At 40.8% G+C, this 15,935-nt stretch overlaps 1 protein-coding gene across 2 annotated transcripts in view; it reads right to left on the bottom strand.

Moving 5' to 3' along the window:
• The window catches only part of arid2 (AT-rich interactive domain 2), a 54,053-nt gene extending 38,371 nt beyond the window's left edge, over positions 1 to 15,682 (bottom strand). For both annotated transcript variants that reach the window (XM_079552371.1, XM_079552372.1), the window contains exons 1-3: positions 15,190 to 15,682; positions 14,972 to 15,065; positions 11,739 to 11,836 (exon numbers count right to left, since the gene is read on the bottom strand). In XM_079552371.1, coding sequence (XP_079408497.1) covers positions 11,739 to 11,836; positions 14,972 to 15,065; positions 15,190 to 15,281 — 284 coding nt within the window. In that variant the 5' untranslated portion in view covers positions 15,282 to 15,682. The remainder of the gene's footprint in view (positions 1 to 11,738; positions 11,837 to 14,971; positions 15,066 to 15,189) is intronic.
• Between the last annotated feature and the right edge of the window lie 253 nt (positions 15,683 to 15,935).

The following is a 15,935-nucleotide window of genomic DNA, read 5'->3' as shown; positions in this document are numbered from 1 at the left end:
TCCAGAAATATCCCTTTAACCACAAAAAAGGCAACTCCACGAGCTTATCTTACACTACACTCTCTGGTCCATCTTCCCCTTATAGCCATGAGCCAAACCATTTCGACCCACATTTGCCGCGGCCCGAGTGCGTCTTCAATTCACTTCCCCATTCATGGAAAAACATCTTTTAAGCATTTCTGTCAAACGCTAAAAAGCTGCACAAAAAGGCCGGGGCTGATCTGAGGGAGGGAGATTAAGCTATCAGTGGTGGCCAATGCTCCTCTTCGGCTGGTTAAGTCACACATAAAATCACTTCAAATGCAACTTTTGTAAAGCATTATTTACAAAAAACTAAAGGGGATACAGTTAAAAGCTCAGGCAATGTGTCAAAAAGGTAGCATTAGCTCAAGAGTAATAAAGAGTCTCATGTCAAAGTCCCTCATGTCTGATCATAGGCACTGCTTTGCCGTTTACCCTCAGCGGTTTCAGGCATAAAGCAAAATCTGTCCGACTGAAATGGTTTGATAAATGTGCAGAGGGACAGTGCTGGATTGTGGATAGGAGGAGGCTGCAGCTGGAGGCCAAGAGGAAGAGCAAAAAAGAAGGAGATTTATGGTTACGAGAAAGAGCAAAGTCTTTCAGGTTCGAACGGGTGAAACAGACTTCGGGGCACTCTACTTTTTAGTCAAATAGAATGGTTAACGGTGTGTTTCGGCCTCGCATGGGCTCCCTCGACGCGCAAACCAGGAGATTTATGGATGTAGTGTGAAAGCCGATATGAAATTAGCTGGTGACTGTGAAAGAAGATGATGTAACCTCGTGCTCGGTTATCAGTCGCTCGCTCTTAAAATAAATGAATGAATAAATCTTGAAAGGGCTTGATGGGTAGATGCTACAAATCCAGCATTGTAAGTGGGCAGGTTGTATATTTAAGGGCAACAATTAACAAGATAAACACAAGGGCTTGACTTGCAAACACAAATAACATTCATATACTGTACATCTTCTTCACCGCTTTTCTGTTTAGTAGCGTTTCGAAACTTTGCTGCGGTTTTGCTAAAGACACAGGCGGTTTGATCCAATCAGCAGCAAACATCCCAATAAAAATCTGTCTTCTCAAACGACTTCGACTTGATCCTTCCCTGACTAATGACTGTGCTAATGTTATTTGCACTGTAATATCAATCTGGCTTTTGACAGGTTTAAGATGATGCTGAGGAAAACAGAAGCAGAGAATGTGCTGTGGTCAACCTTGAAACAACAGCCAAAAGGAATAATAGTTTAACCATTAGTTTACCCAAACAAACTGGCTTAGTGAAGGACTCAAGTTGGCTAGATTATTGCTCTAGCAAACTAACCTTTACTATTTGCCAACAGCAAAATTACTAGGGCAGGATTGATACAGTTTTATCACGACCAAATATGTGTCACGATACTCAGAGCCCGATCCGATACATGTCCAAAGTTTATAAACCAAATGCCATTTGACATTTACTGAAGTGTTAAGTAGAGGTTGATGATATCGGGCCAATATTTTGGGATTTTACACCATCTACCATCGGCCCATCTACCATCGGCCAATCTAGCACCGATATCTCTGGCACTGACAATGATACAGACTTTATGTTTTTTGCATTGGAAAGAATGAAGTCAAGGCTTTAAATCAAGTCTTCCTCAGCCTCAGGGGAACAGAGAAACATCGCCATGAAAATTGGTTCGCTACAAGTTTGACTAAACTTAGTTTCACTAAAGTGAATGTGGACATGCTGCGTGTCCGTTTGAAGCACAGAACCTGGAGAATTCAATGCCGAATTAGTTTTAACCTCTGCGATTGTAGTTTTGATTGCCGCACAATATGCTGTGGCTAACAACAGTACAAATGCTAACGGCGACTAATCAAATCTGGGACAGAAACTGATCAAATAAGTATATAAGTAATAAAATAAAATCGGCCGAGCATATCGGCATCTGCCAATACGAGCGATCGCGATGTCGTCACATCCGTTGGCCGTGGTAGGCATTTTACATTTTCATATTTGACAAACATTTTATTAAAATCCTATAATCAGCAAAAACAATGTCCATAAACAGGGCATTGCTTCTCTTGCGCTGTAACAGATCTATCATTTTATAAAACCGAGTTAGAGGCCTGTATGCATCAGCTGTTGCCTACCATTCACCAAAACATCCGGCGAAAATTGCGGAAGTAAACAATAACAGCGATTGCTCGTATAAAAATCCCTAAAACTCTGCATCGGCCTAAGAAAAACCCATATTGGTCGACCTCTAGTGTTAATGATTGAAGAGTGCATTAACACAAAATGTAACAATACTTGATGAAGTATCATTACTTGGCATTGCAGCACAAAGTATTGCGATAGGATCCTTTGTCACAGCCCTAAACATTAACAATATTTTTTTGTCTTTGCAACTGTCGAGGGAGAACTCATCATTTCCAAACTTTATTAACTGACACAGAGCTAGAAGGTCCTGGGTTCAATTCCCACCTGGACAGGGCCTCGCTGTGTGGAGTTTGCTTGTTCTCCTCGTGTCTGCGTAGGTTTCCTCGAATTACTTTGGTTTCCACAACATGTACAATAGGCCAAGATGATGTGTTTGAGAGTGCACGTCATTAACATGCACTGTCGCAACCAAATAAAACATATTTTTAGGATTTCAGGGCATTTGAAATACTGTATATGGTGGGACAGAAAAATGTCAAAGTACCAGATAATAACTTAAGTGTTTTTTACTTGAACATGATTACATTTCCATAAACTACAGAAGCACAGGAATCTTTAAAAACAGCACTAGATGAGGAGCCAGAAGCAGTATTGCTCCTAAACCAAAATGTACAACTTTCAGTGGAATATTTAAGTTGTGAGATACGAACTGAAGACTTTGGAAACCTTTTTGTTTGTGTATTAATGAACCACATGAGTGCATTAAAAAGCGGGAAGCAAGAAGAAGCACAACTAATGTACAACAGAGCACAGAGAGACTTCACCCAGATGTTAACGGGGTATCAGATGACCCAAAACGGTGCTTGAAATTCCCATGTGAAGGTGCGAGATTGACTCAAATTCCGGTGGCAAAATGATGACGAGGTGTAAGACTAAACGCTGGCCGAGAAGTGACACTAAATTAACACAATCAAGAAAAGGTGCGGGAAACAAAAAGACGTTTAGGCTTCAGAGGGCGAACGCTCGGATCGCATTAACCTCTCACCATCCGACACCGCTCGCAGCAAGCGCTACCTCAGGGCAAAACACGCTCCGGGGCGATAGAAGCAGGAGAAGGAGCTGTGAAGCCTGTTTTAACCGAAAACCTCTGATCATCTGAGTAAATCTGAGTCAATCCTTTGTAGTCGATGTTCTCCATGAGGCGGGTTGCTCTGGATGTCCCCCATTTGACCCAGTGACCTAATGCACAGATACTTGCTGCACAATATCTCCAAATTATTGTTATTGCTGAGGTAACATCCACTATATTACAAAATCCCTTCCAGCAGACAGAGATAATTTTTTTCCCCCTAAACAACTTCGTAACGCGCATGGCAACTGCAAATGTTCTGCGTTCACATTTTCCTAATTTACTTCCATTTCGGCCTAAATTGTTTTCTGGTGTAGTGCTGAAAACCCATTTTGACACGACGCTCACGATTTGTTGAATTCTAAAAAGGAAAATACGGCGCTGAAATGGTTTCGTAACATATCGCAGAAGTCAAAACTGTTATTGAATATAATTTGCTATTTTTATTCATATCCTGCAGCTCTAACCGAGTGCCTGGCACCGGGCCAGCACACGGCACGTCGCACAACGCTCCTGGCAGGTGGTGTGTCAGGAAATCACCCACTACTTTAAAACAGGTAGAACTTGAGAAAAAAATAAATAAAAAAAAGTCAAGTAGTTTTTTACCAAGTTACAATGTTGTTCTTTGATCGAAAACAGACCTGGAGCAAGTGCGTCTGAGTAATCTTTGGATCTTCACTGGCTGTTATCCAGAGGTCCGATGTATCCAGGAAACAATTTCTTCACATTTCGATCTCTTGCTACAGCCTTTATTGAAACAGCGGCGCAACAAAGGGGAGCAAGAAAAGGGTCTTATTTTTGCTGGGAGGACTGGGAAGGTAAAGTACTGGTTGTTTTGTTTCAGTCGTTTTTAGATTGATATTGCATTTCCAAACTAACAGAGTGTAAGATTAGAGCTGGAAATCGCAATCCCTACTTTGTTCATTCACAATCATCGTCATGTGACTTTAGAGTTTGGAGTTGGGACGAGCCAATGGAAGATCTATGTGTGTGAGTCACTGTGAAATAGGGCTGAACGATAGACAAAATTCATGCCAGACATCTCGATATCGATACAATATAACTATGGGTTAGGTGAAAACAAAGCATTTTTCAGAAAAGTAAAATCATAATACAAAAGAGTGCAGTTTTATTGAAGAAAATCTATATTGTTTATTTCTTTTTTTTATTTATCGGTTTATTTGGTCGGGACAGTGCATGTTAATGAACATATATGGGTTTCGTGCATGTAAACAAGCCACACCGGATTGTAGACTTGGGCTAATTTCCATCCGTCGTCCCCCATGCGCACTCTCAAACACACTCTCATTCATCCTGGCCTATTGTACATGTTTTTTAGTGGTGGGGAAACCTACGCAAACACGGGGAGAACATGCAAACTCCACACAGAAAGACCCCGTCCCTGGTGGGAATCGAACCCGGACCTTCTAGCTGTGAAGTGAGAGCGCTAACCGCTGCACTACGGTCGAAATTTAATATCTTGAATGTTCACATCTCGATATCGATACGACAACGATACATCTTTCAGCCCTAGTCTGAAATATGGCAAATGTTCGTCCACTAAATAAACGTTTTGATGGTTAAAGGCACAGGCCACTGCTTTTCCATACTGAGATATGTTTTTTCCTGAGCTTCGACGAGTTGATGCGTAACTATCTGGTCTTTACGCGTGCGCTCAGTCACACAGAAACACCGAACATGTTGTTAGCATTTAGCCTCTCCTCCTCTCCTCTGTGGGACCAAACAGGAAAGAAGTTAGAAGCGACCAAGCTCTTCCACGCTTTCCCTATTTAAATACGGTTACTTGACTATTATAAAATTAAACATGTTGATTTTTTTAAGCAGATAAAAAGGGGTGCTATATTGTAAGACGTAATAACACCACGCAGAAAGAAGGGCCCCTAAGGTGTTATTACGCCTTACAATATAGTACCCCTTTTTATCCACTTTAAAAAAATCGACATGTCGCTTCTAACTTCACCCCCGTTTGGCCCCATAGAGAAGATGAGAGGCTAAATGCTATGTTCACAGTGTTTTTGCCGGACTGAGTGCACACGTACAGACCAGACAGTTACGCATCAACTTGTCTAAGCTCAGGTAAAAACACATCTCAGCATGGAAAAACGGTGGTCAGGAGGAAAAGTCAAGAGAAAGTCCAAAAAAAAGCCGGATTAACTCTTCACAAAGATGTTACTTTTCATACAACAAGCCTGCGCGAACTGCTTGGCTCATTACTTATTTATAAACTTCCATGATTTCTCGCAGTTAAACGCTCACCTTTGTTCTATTTTGGTTCAATCCCCTCGGTGAACTAAAAACACAAACCTCTCAATATCAAACCGAGTGGGAGCGGCGCTGCTAAACTTTTGACCTCCCCTCAGTATGTCATGCTCAAATTCACAAGTCGACTTCTCCAGAGCGCGCCAATATTTGAGGTCAGGCCAATTTTAAATCTTTAAATGGGAGTCACGAGCGAGAAACTGTAGAGGCGTGTAGTAACCCAATTTGCGCCCTGAGAGCTGCATACTTGTGGACGTGATTAAAAAACGGTGATAGAACAAGAGCCGCGAGATTTATTCCAGATCTATTTGGAATCGCAATTTGGACGGTGCTTAAGTAACTGTGAATGCTGCAATTCCTTAAGAAACCTACCACAACAACAGCTATAACCACTAGTTTAGACCTCCACACTCCAGCATCATCGTCTTATGGGGGTTATAAACAGCAGAAGGCAGTGCAGACGAGAAATACAGTAACCTATAGTGCTCGGCTGTGCGTGTAATGGCTCATTTGCTTATAAGGCAGCAGAGGTCACATGAGAGCTTGGTTTTGACACCTGCAGCCACAGCAGGACAATGATAATTCAAATATCGCCAACAGATAGTAGCTCAATAGACAAATACAACAATATAGACGAGAGCAGGTGTTTACTGCTCGTGGCTAGGGATGGGCGATATATCGATATATTTTTAAATGAGATATGGAATTAGACCATATTGTGTATATCGGGATATTTCAAATTCAGATAAGCTATTAAGTTAACAAAAAGAAACATTATCAAGCCTATTTAAAAAATAAAAAAAGTTTCTTATTCATAAAGCAGTACTATTAATAAATCCTTTTCGTAGTACAAGTGTTTATGGGATGATTGGAAGGTCTTTCATCTCCCCCCGGTGTCTTTGGCCAAAAAAACATGTTTACATGCTAACGGGCAAAGCTAACTGCGGGCTAGCGTCACTTTAAACAGTATTTACAGCCAAGTTTGAGTGAAAAAAATTATTTCCATTGTATAATTGGATGTACAACATCCCTCTCTCCCTTTGCCTTCGCGTAGTATTTACTCTCCAAGACAATTAATACGTTAAAAAAACGCAACTTGCTACGACACCTGCAGTTGTACTTATGGCCTCTCGGGGGAAGAGTTACTTAGTACTGCTTTAAACTGAGCACTTTATATTGTTATCTTTTATCTATCATTTCATTTTCTAGGCTAATTTTATTAAACCCTAGAACACCATCGCTCAAATTCAAAACACCATCACTAACGGCGGATGATTTTTACCCGAGATAATGCACCCGATAAAAAGAACTTCATCAAAACATGACAATACATGACACATTTGAGTCGTGTTCTTTTATATCACACTGTGTCATGTCTAATAAAATGAAAGAAAAGCATCACGAGAGGACCAGATAAAAATGGATGAATTTGGGAACAAAAAAATTCTTAAAAAATACAATAATGAAGATGGAAACTTGTTTTTTGGTCCATCCATTCCAACCCAGAGAACCAGGACACTCAGATAAACGCAGCAGAATGAAAATCACATACATGCATTTGCTATAGTGTTTACAGAGCTACCTTACAGAGCTTTGTTATACAGTGTTTATGTTTACATTTTATAGTGAGTTTTCAATACAACTACTCGTATTTGGCTTTGACTTTGACGTAACATTTCACTTCATAGCTCTCACTTTGCGGAAAAAACATCGGGATATATATCGTATGTCGATATTCAACCAAAATATATCGGGACATGACTTTTAGTCCATATGTCCCACTCGTGCCCTGCCGTTCATTATGCAGAGTCTATAAAGAAGGGTGTGAAGTGACTAAGATTGTAAAAAAACAATATTAAAAGGCAAACTCTGAGATCCTTGACAAGAATACTTTATTCAGCACTTCTCCACCCGTTAAAAGCCGTGTCTATGATTTGATTTATGTGTTTGTAGCGTTTGTCTGCCTCCCACTCGTCGCTCTATACCTGAAAATCATCCCCACACGACGGCACATCGCCCTTTGTGTGTCGGTGACTTTAAATCACACGAGCCTTGACACAGACACGGATTCTTTCTTTGCTTTGGTTGGACAAATAGTCAAGTTCGCATTAAAAGAAACAACTATTAAGAGTTATAATGGAAAATGGATCTTGGGAAATAAGTGGCATATTCTGTGTTTTGCGATAAAACCAACAAACTGGTGACAAATCGGGAAGACTAGTAGATTTTAATGTACAATCACATCTCTACAAGCAACTAGCGGCAGATGCTATAGGAACATAAGATTATTATGTTCAGTGTTAAGAGGAATAGGCGGCCATTTTTAAATACTGAAATATCTTCTCACCTTAGACGAGTTGATGCGATATTCGATAACACGCCTTGTAATATAGTCGTATCGTTCCCCTTTTTATCCAATTAGAAAATCGACATGTGTAATTTTGTGTGACTATACTTGGATTGTGTACAGGCTCATGTAACCATATTTAAATAGGGAAAACGTGGAACAGCTTGGTCGCTTCCAACTCCATGGGAACATATTCTTAGGTTCATTGTTAAGATTGTGATTTCGATTAGATTTGCGATGAAACTTTCTGTCCAGCTGCATAGGGAAATGCACAGCCGAGTGGTCATTTTATTTCACTCTGGCCACTTTGCCAGTTCAATTCTTCTTCCATACGACTAAAGCATTCGTTTCTATTGAGAGAAGTGTGTCGAAGCCTTTTGTGCTGGTCTGACCTCTGGCGCTAAAACCCTGCCAGTGAAAGTCGCCTGTACAATTGCGTTTGAAAATACTGTCCGAATTGCAAATTGACACTTAAACACTGAGAATATCAAACGCTAGTGACTTAAAATGATCGGGAAACGATGGACATCCAAACAAGTGATATCTTTTTGCCAGGAAAAACTCAAAACGCAAAGCAATACTAAGTAACTCATGCCCCGAGAGGCCAAAAGCGGCACTGCAGGTGTCATAGCATGTTGTGATTCTTTACTTATTAATCGTCCATGACAGTAAATACTACACTGACAGAAATGACAAAGGGAGAGGGGGATATTGTACAGGCAAATACACAATGGAGATCATTTTTTTTACTCAAACTTGGCTGTAAATACTGTAAGTGTTGCAAGCCCGCAGTTAGCTTTGCCTATTAGCCTGTTAGCTCCTTCTTCGTGATTCCATTAGTGTGTATTGGTGGCTCGTACCCGGTGCATGCAAAGTTGCAATTGTGTTTTTCTGGCCAGAGACACCAGGGGGAGATGAAAGACCCTCCACTCATCCCATGAACTTGTATTACCTCCAGAGGGATTAAGAAAAGGATTTATCAAAGGTAAACAAGTTACTTAGTACTGCTTCAATGACACAAAAAACAAGCTACAAACGAAACACTTTGATAATTATGTCTTTTCAATCGCCAGACATCAAGGCTGAAGTCTGACCTCTGAACATGTGGGAGAAGGTATAATCTTGAAGACGTACACCATGCAATTTTGTGAGGTTGACTTAATGTGGTATGAATTAATTGCATGAGATTCTGTGGACTAAAACCAAGCCAAAACTTTTTTTTTCACCTTTTCGGTTGGCTCAAAAGGCTTTAAAATTAATCGCAAAGAAAATAACACCGCTCCAAATTACTTTCAAAATCCAGCTGTGGCCTTAACACCTTGCATTCAGAGTCCCACAAGCTCTCTTTATAAAAAATCAGAAGGTCATTCACCTGCAAGACAACATTTCTAACTCCTGCTATGAGTCACTACTACTTCAAAACAAACACCAACTGAAGAGCATTCGCTTTTCACCTAGAGACAAACAGCTATGCCATTAACCGACAACTGGAGAGAATGAAAGGGAAAAAATGCTTTTGGTCAAAGAGAAACCGTCTCCTCCTCATTGCGATTGAATAGAGTGTCTCAGAAAGGCACAGAGAAGCGGTGTTTTCTTATTATTAGGAGGACATGATGGCTCCACAGGCTTCATGTCTCGCGAACATATAAATAAACCTGAGAACAAAATGGCAGTGACATTTTGCTGCAATACTAAATAATACAGAATACATTAGCTTGACCGGCAGCAGCGCTGGAATATGGGGGATCTTGGCTTAACATGTTGCTTTAGGGAGTTCTCAAACACCTGTGCGATAGAGTGAGAGATTTACTCAGCTTAGAAAAGAGACACTTGTCCGGTGATTTGTAATGCGTGACCAAATTGCAAGAATATAAGAAGGAAAAAAAGGAAAAGTGTAATGAGATTTAATGGCTTGTTTGCGGCAAACGATGTGCTTTTGTTCGCAGGCAGGTGTCAGTGATGGGACAGCTGGAGACACAGGCGGCTCATTATACTCACAGCCACTGACATATCAAGTTTTTTTATGTGCTACCCATGAAATTAGCAGCAAACCATTGCATAGAGGGTCAATAGTTCCAATAGATCCGATGACAAGTAGGGCTGAAACGACTAATCCATTATTGAAATAGTCGACAATTATAGTAATCGATTAATCGTTTTCTCGTTCCCACAGACTCAAATAGAGCAAACATTACATAAAAATTTAGCATTTTTTATGAAAACCTACTTTGTTTTTATAGCTAGGGTATGTAGTGTTTTGTACATTGTACATTTCATGAATATCTGTCTGTGTCTCATCCAATCAGAAGCAGAATTAGCACAAAGGATTATTTTGATAATCGATTAATCCACGATTATTTTTACGATTAATCGCTTGGCTGTGAAAGGTGCATGGAAATGGTATTTTTCAATTTTTTGACCACATAAAGCTAAAGTGGCGCCGCTTGAGGACATATTGATGGAGTAAACTTAAAGTAAACATTTAAAGGAGGCTCTTTGGGCTAATTCTGCTTCTGATTGGACGAGGCAAAGACAGATATTTATGAAATTCACAATGTACAAAACACTGCAGAGCCTAACTTTAAAAACAGGGCTGAGCGATATTATATATATTTTTGTGTGATCAGAACGAAAGAGAGATGTGCCTTGGCATAACTCTTATATACAATATGGTGTATTTATTTATTTAACTGTAAATGATAAATCCTTTTTTTTTATTTTTTGGTAGACTGTAAATGATGAAATTCTTTGACATTTTGTACGATCATAAACAATGTATATCAACATGTAAGCCCAGACTCATGCATCTGTTTCCTGCATGAGTATAGCGGAAAATTAATGTGATGATTACTTGAATGAGAGATAAGGGGTAGGTTTACTATAAGTTCTTTGAACTTCTTCCTACTCCTTTTGAGCACAAAGTCTTGTTTTGTATTTTTTCTTTCTGTAAATGTTGGCATACTTTTTCTGCTCAAATGAATAAATAAATGAAAAATGAAATGAAAAACAAAGTAGGTTTTCATCCAAAATACATAATTGCCATGTCTATTTGCTCTATTTTAGTCTTTGTTTACTAGAAAATGATTAATCGATTAATGAAATAGTTGACAACTATTTTAGTAATTAGTTTAGTTGTTGATTAATCGGTTAGTTGTTTCAGCCCTAACTAAGAGCCTCCAACAAACATTTACTTTAAGTTTACTCCATCAACATGTCCTCAAGCGGCGCCACTTTAGTGTTATGTGATAAAAATTTTTTTGAAAAAATATAATGTTACTGCACCATTCAGAGCCAAGCGATTTATCGATTAATTGCAAAAATAGTCGATAGATTTAATCGATTACAAAATAATCGTTAGTTGCAGCCCTAGTAACAAGTGTCCATAAAGAAATCTGCTAACCCTGTGGTTTAACATGGCAACAAAGATACGCATGTGAATCTTGTGTTCGTTAAGCAAATGTATGTTTCTCAAAACGCTCCTGAGATCTTTGTACAAATGTGTGCGGTCAATTAGATCTTAAACACGAAGCTTTAATGTTGCAATCACAATAAAAAAAAAGGAAGGAAAAATGTGATAACTCCTGCAAAAATGTGCAGCCTTAGCCGGTGCAATGCAATTCCTAGGACAATGTCTCCTTGGCAATGATAAAAAAATAAAACAATGACAACATAAATCCACAATCTTCCTTGAGTCACGTCTCGCTGGTCAGATGCAGAGTGCAGGCTCGCGCCAACAGCACCGCTACACATTTGTAAACACTGCCCACATGCTTCCACCTGCAGGAGGAGAGACCAGGAAGCTGTTACTTCTACTCACCGAAGGTAGTACTGTTTTAAAGCAAAGGCTGCGTTCGAACAACTCCGGGGAAAATTAAACTCCTCGCCCAGTTCACCCCATTGATTCTTCTCAGAGACCTGGAGGACAGAAGAAAAAAAAACAAATGTTAATGTTTTACAGACAAAATCGCAAAAAACAGGGCAGCACAATCAAGCTGTTGCTACTGCCGCTATCTGCCTCTGACTCGAATAGCAGCACACAGCGTCTTATCAATGACTTCCTCCAACCGCCGTTAAAGGGATAGTTTGGTGTTCCGTTCGGTAAATGTGGTTGTAGAAGATACAAACAATGCGCAATTGGGGAAGCGAATAAGAATAGAGATGCAATTATTTAGGCAAAATACAGTCCAATGATAAGAAAATATAGAAAAATTCTGTGGCTAAGACCTCTACAAACGTGTAATGAAATGCATGTGATTCTTATTTTCCGTCCAGTCCATCGCTTAAAAAGTTAACGTTCCTGAAATTGGAGTTAGTAGCAGCAGGCAGAAACAAAAAAACTTTATACTGCTCTAACTAAGGATGTCAGAAATTACAGTTTTTATCTATACTTGTGAGTGATTATCCACAGGTTTATCCTACACTGTATATAAAATCAACACAACAAAAAGGGAGCAGCTGTGCAAGTAAACAATTAAAATCTGGACACAGTAAGTACTTGATAATCATAAGTGTTTAATCTGTAATGCCAAATGCAAAAAAGGGGGGAAAAAAACAATATTTGTATCCCACGATATTCGCCTTGCTGAGCGCCATGTGACCGTGACAGCTATAGATGTAAATGGAGCTTGTTATCCAAAACGGAAAGAGCCAAAGGTCAGGAAGTTCAACTGTTTAGGAGAAGGATGAGGATAATTCATCAAGTGTTTGCTGAATCAATGTTTTAAAGTAGCAATACAAGTGAAAAGTGCAACAGGACTGAAAAGATGAATTGTTAAAGATATTTGGTGTGCAGGGAGTTTGCTTTAAAAAGTAGACAAAGGACACATTGATGCGTTTGTTCTGAGTGAGGAGTAAACTGTATCTCTTGCGCTGATAATACTTTCTGAAAATATTCTTCCCAGACCTTATTTTACAGCCATACGAGAGGGAGTTTGTATCATTGATCTTTTCTGCTTCATACAAAGCGTGTTAGAAAACGTTGTGCATAGTTGCCTTGCCACTTTACAAAAAGGAGTGCTTTAAACAGGCTACCTCTAAAAAAAAAACAATGCCTTGAATTTGGTGCAGCCCGCCCGTTTAGTGGTTTATGATGAATACATCGAGGTGTCTATGTCCTGACACAATTTGTGATATGCTTGGAGTGTGTACATGTGGAAGCAAAGCAGTGGTTGATTTTTACACCAATGCAATCCAGGTTAGAAGATTAATCATCAACTTTGACTGAAACATTGTACAATAATCTAAAATCTTGAAACAAAATTACATATGGATTGCAAAAAAAAACACACATAGGGTGAGAGTACTCCAGTTTTGGCAAATTGTTCCCATCATAAACGTGAACATTCTACTTTAAAATAAGACAAGTACAATTGCACTCTCCTCGTCAGTAGATTATCATACTTCAAATGTATAACAACACATCTATTATTGAGATATTACATTGTGGCTAAATTAAGCAGTTCTCAAAGGAACAGGCCACCGTTTTTACACACTGAGATATGTATCTTACCTGAGCTTAGACGAGCTGATGTGTACCTGTCTGGTATTTATGCGTGCCCTCAGTCACGCACAAATATAAAATATAAGACGTTGTCAGCATTTGGCCTCTCCCAATGTATTCCAATAGCTCCAAATGGGGGTGAAGTTGGAAGCGACCCCGCTCTTCCACGGACACGCACAAAGACCAGACAGGTACGTATCAACTCGTCTAAGCTCAGGTAAGAACATATCACAGTATGGAAGAACTGTGTGCCCGCATTCACGCACAAAGACCAAGATGTTGTTAGCATTTGGCCTCTCCCAGCATATTCCTATAGCTCCAAACAGGGGTGAAGTTAGAAGCAACCAAGCTCTTCCACAGACAAGTACACATCAACTCGTCTACGCTCAGGTAAGAACATATCTCAGAGTATGTAAAAACGGTGGCCTGTTCCTTTAAAGAGAACAAAAGTAAAAGACTCTTGTTAGAATAATGAAGAGATACAACAACAGCGTGAATGTACTTTAAAATTGTTATTTGTGTTTTTAAACTGGAATTGTGTTACATGGTTTCAGTGGAGCACTTGATAAATATTTGACAGGGACTGATTAAAAATAAAAAGATTTAAAAAAAAAAAACATGTGTAGTAAAGGATTAAAAGCAAGCGTTAAAAACCCAGTGCCACTTGCCCCATTCAAAGGAGAGCGTGGTTTTGTTTATAAATGCTCCAGTCTGCAACCTGTGAACACACTGTCAACTCTCCACTTACTGCCTACAATAAGTAGCTCATATGCCTATTTCGGAAAACAAAGCTAACCCTTTAAATACTTTACACAGCTACACCATTCGCGTAAATAAACTTTCCTGCGTCCGTCCGCCACAAACTGCAAATACGTTTGACATTTTTGGGGGCACATTTCTATCTGACACTGCACAAGCGGCTGACTCCCTTTAGGATACTATCATTACTGTTGAGGCTAGTTAGCAACGCGGCTAACAAGCTAACTTTTTCAGTTGGGCTCCAAATTGCAAAGCGGGCGGCTAAGGAGCTAATTATGTCAACAAAAGTACACATGTTTCAGCTTGGCCGCGACTGACTCCGCGTTTTGGAGCGGGTTAAAGTGACATTTACGGTGTGTTCACTGTACGGGCCCCGTATGCGAGGCCTACATTTCGAAGCGAGCCGTGAAGCCGAGGGAAGACGGCCACAGCGAGAGCGAACACCCGAGCCGTTTTTTCCGTTAAAAAACAAGTCGCGTGGAGCCTAAGCGGCGTTTCCACGGTCGGTGTAATCGATGTGAAATGTGCCCGCTCATTTTGAGTCGCTCCAAACTACGCTCTGACCGACTCCCGAGGAGGGCTCCCTCTCAATTAAGCACACAACAACACAAGCCACCACATTGCATAGAGATACACTGCAAACTCCTAGCACAAGGCCATGCACCCCTGCTACTAAGGCTTTCCAAGAGGCTTACACTTGTCCCGGGTTGTCCTCCCCGAGTTGTTGCACGGTGCAGACGAGTCCAAACCCTGCAAAGTGTCGAGAAAACCCACTTTTAGTTCTCACTCACCTTCGCGAAGCCACCTAAAGATACGACTCTAACATAGAGAGCGCCGAGGTCCAGCTCTTTCCCACCCACGATAGGAATCTTCTTAAACGCCGATCTGCAACGATAACACAGGAAATAATCACGCACACGTCCAGGCGACACATCGAAGTAACTTATAACGCGGGGGGATGTTGATTTAAACTTGAATGTCTTAGTTAAAAAAGCCGTCCGAATCTCACCCTCTGCCTTGGTGAAATTGCCGCAGCTCGTCCAGGAAAGCCTGTTTTTTCCTCCGCTGATCTAGTAGGTTTTTCCCCGTCGAATTTGCCATCGTTCTCGCACGCCAAGACGCTCAAACTCCACTTCGGTCGCTTCCTAAGACACCAAGGATCCCATACTCCGCCGGCGCTCAGTCATTCGCGAAGCCGAGTGTTTAAAAAGTTAAAGAAATAGCCGCTGTAGCGCTGAGAGCGGCGGCTTGAGGCTCCGCTAATAAAGACTGATGCACAGAGAGAGGCACAAACCGACCCCTGGACGAATTCACACTTACGGACAAAAACACGGGCGGTCTACCATGGCGAAATGTGAACGATTAAAGCTTTTTTGCTCGCGGGTGTATCGGTTTGGAGTGGTTTGACAGTGTGCTCGGAGGCTATCGCACACACTGTAGAGAGGGATCAGTGTTCAGACAAAAAGAGCAGAAGGCCGCGGAGGAGCCCGGCCTGCCATGCGCGCAGCGCCCCCCGCGCACACGGCCGGTACTGCAGCGTGTGTCCCGAGCAAGAAAAATTGAACAATGGACTGTTTTCTTTTTTTAAGGGACCGTCTGACAATCGACCCTGTGCGTTCAGAAACGGGTCAAGAGAGGCGGCTGGGAAACGTCCCGTGGGGGGAGGGGATAGCACCAATTACCATAGGGGCTCGTGTTGTCTCAATCAGGCGTGTAATAGAGGGCAAGCCACAGTTACTTCATGAAATATTTAAT

The sequence above is a fragment of the Gobius niger genome, assembly GCF_951799975.1.
Source record: "Gobius niger genome assembly, chromosome: 2".
Lineage (NCBI taxonomy): Eukaryota > Metazoa > Chordata > Actinopteri > Gobiiformes > Gobiidae > Gobius > Gobius niger.
The sequence above is the reverse complement of the archived record's forward strand: the minus strand, read 5'-3'. Positions and strand labels throughout refer to the sequence as shown.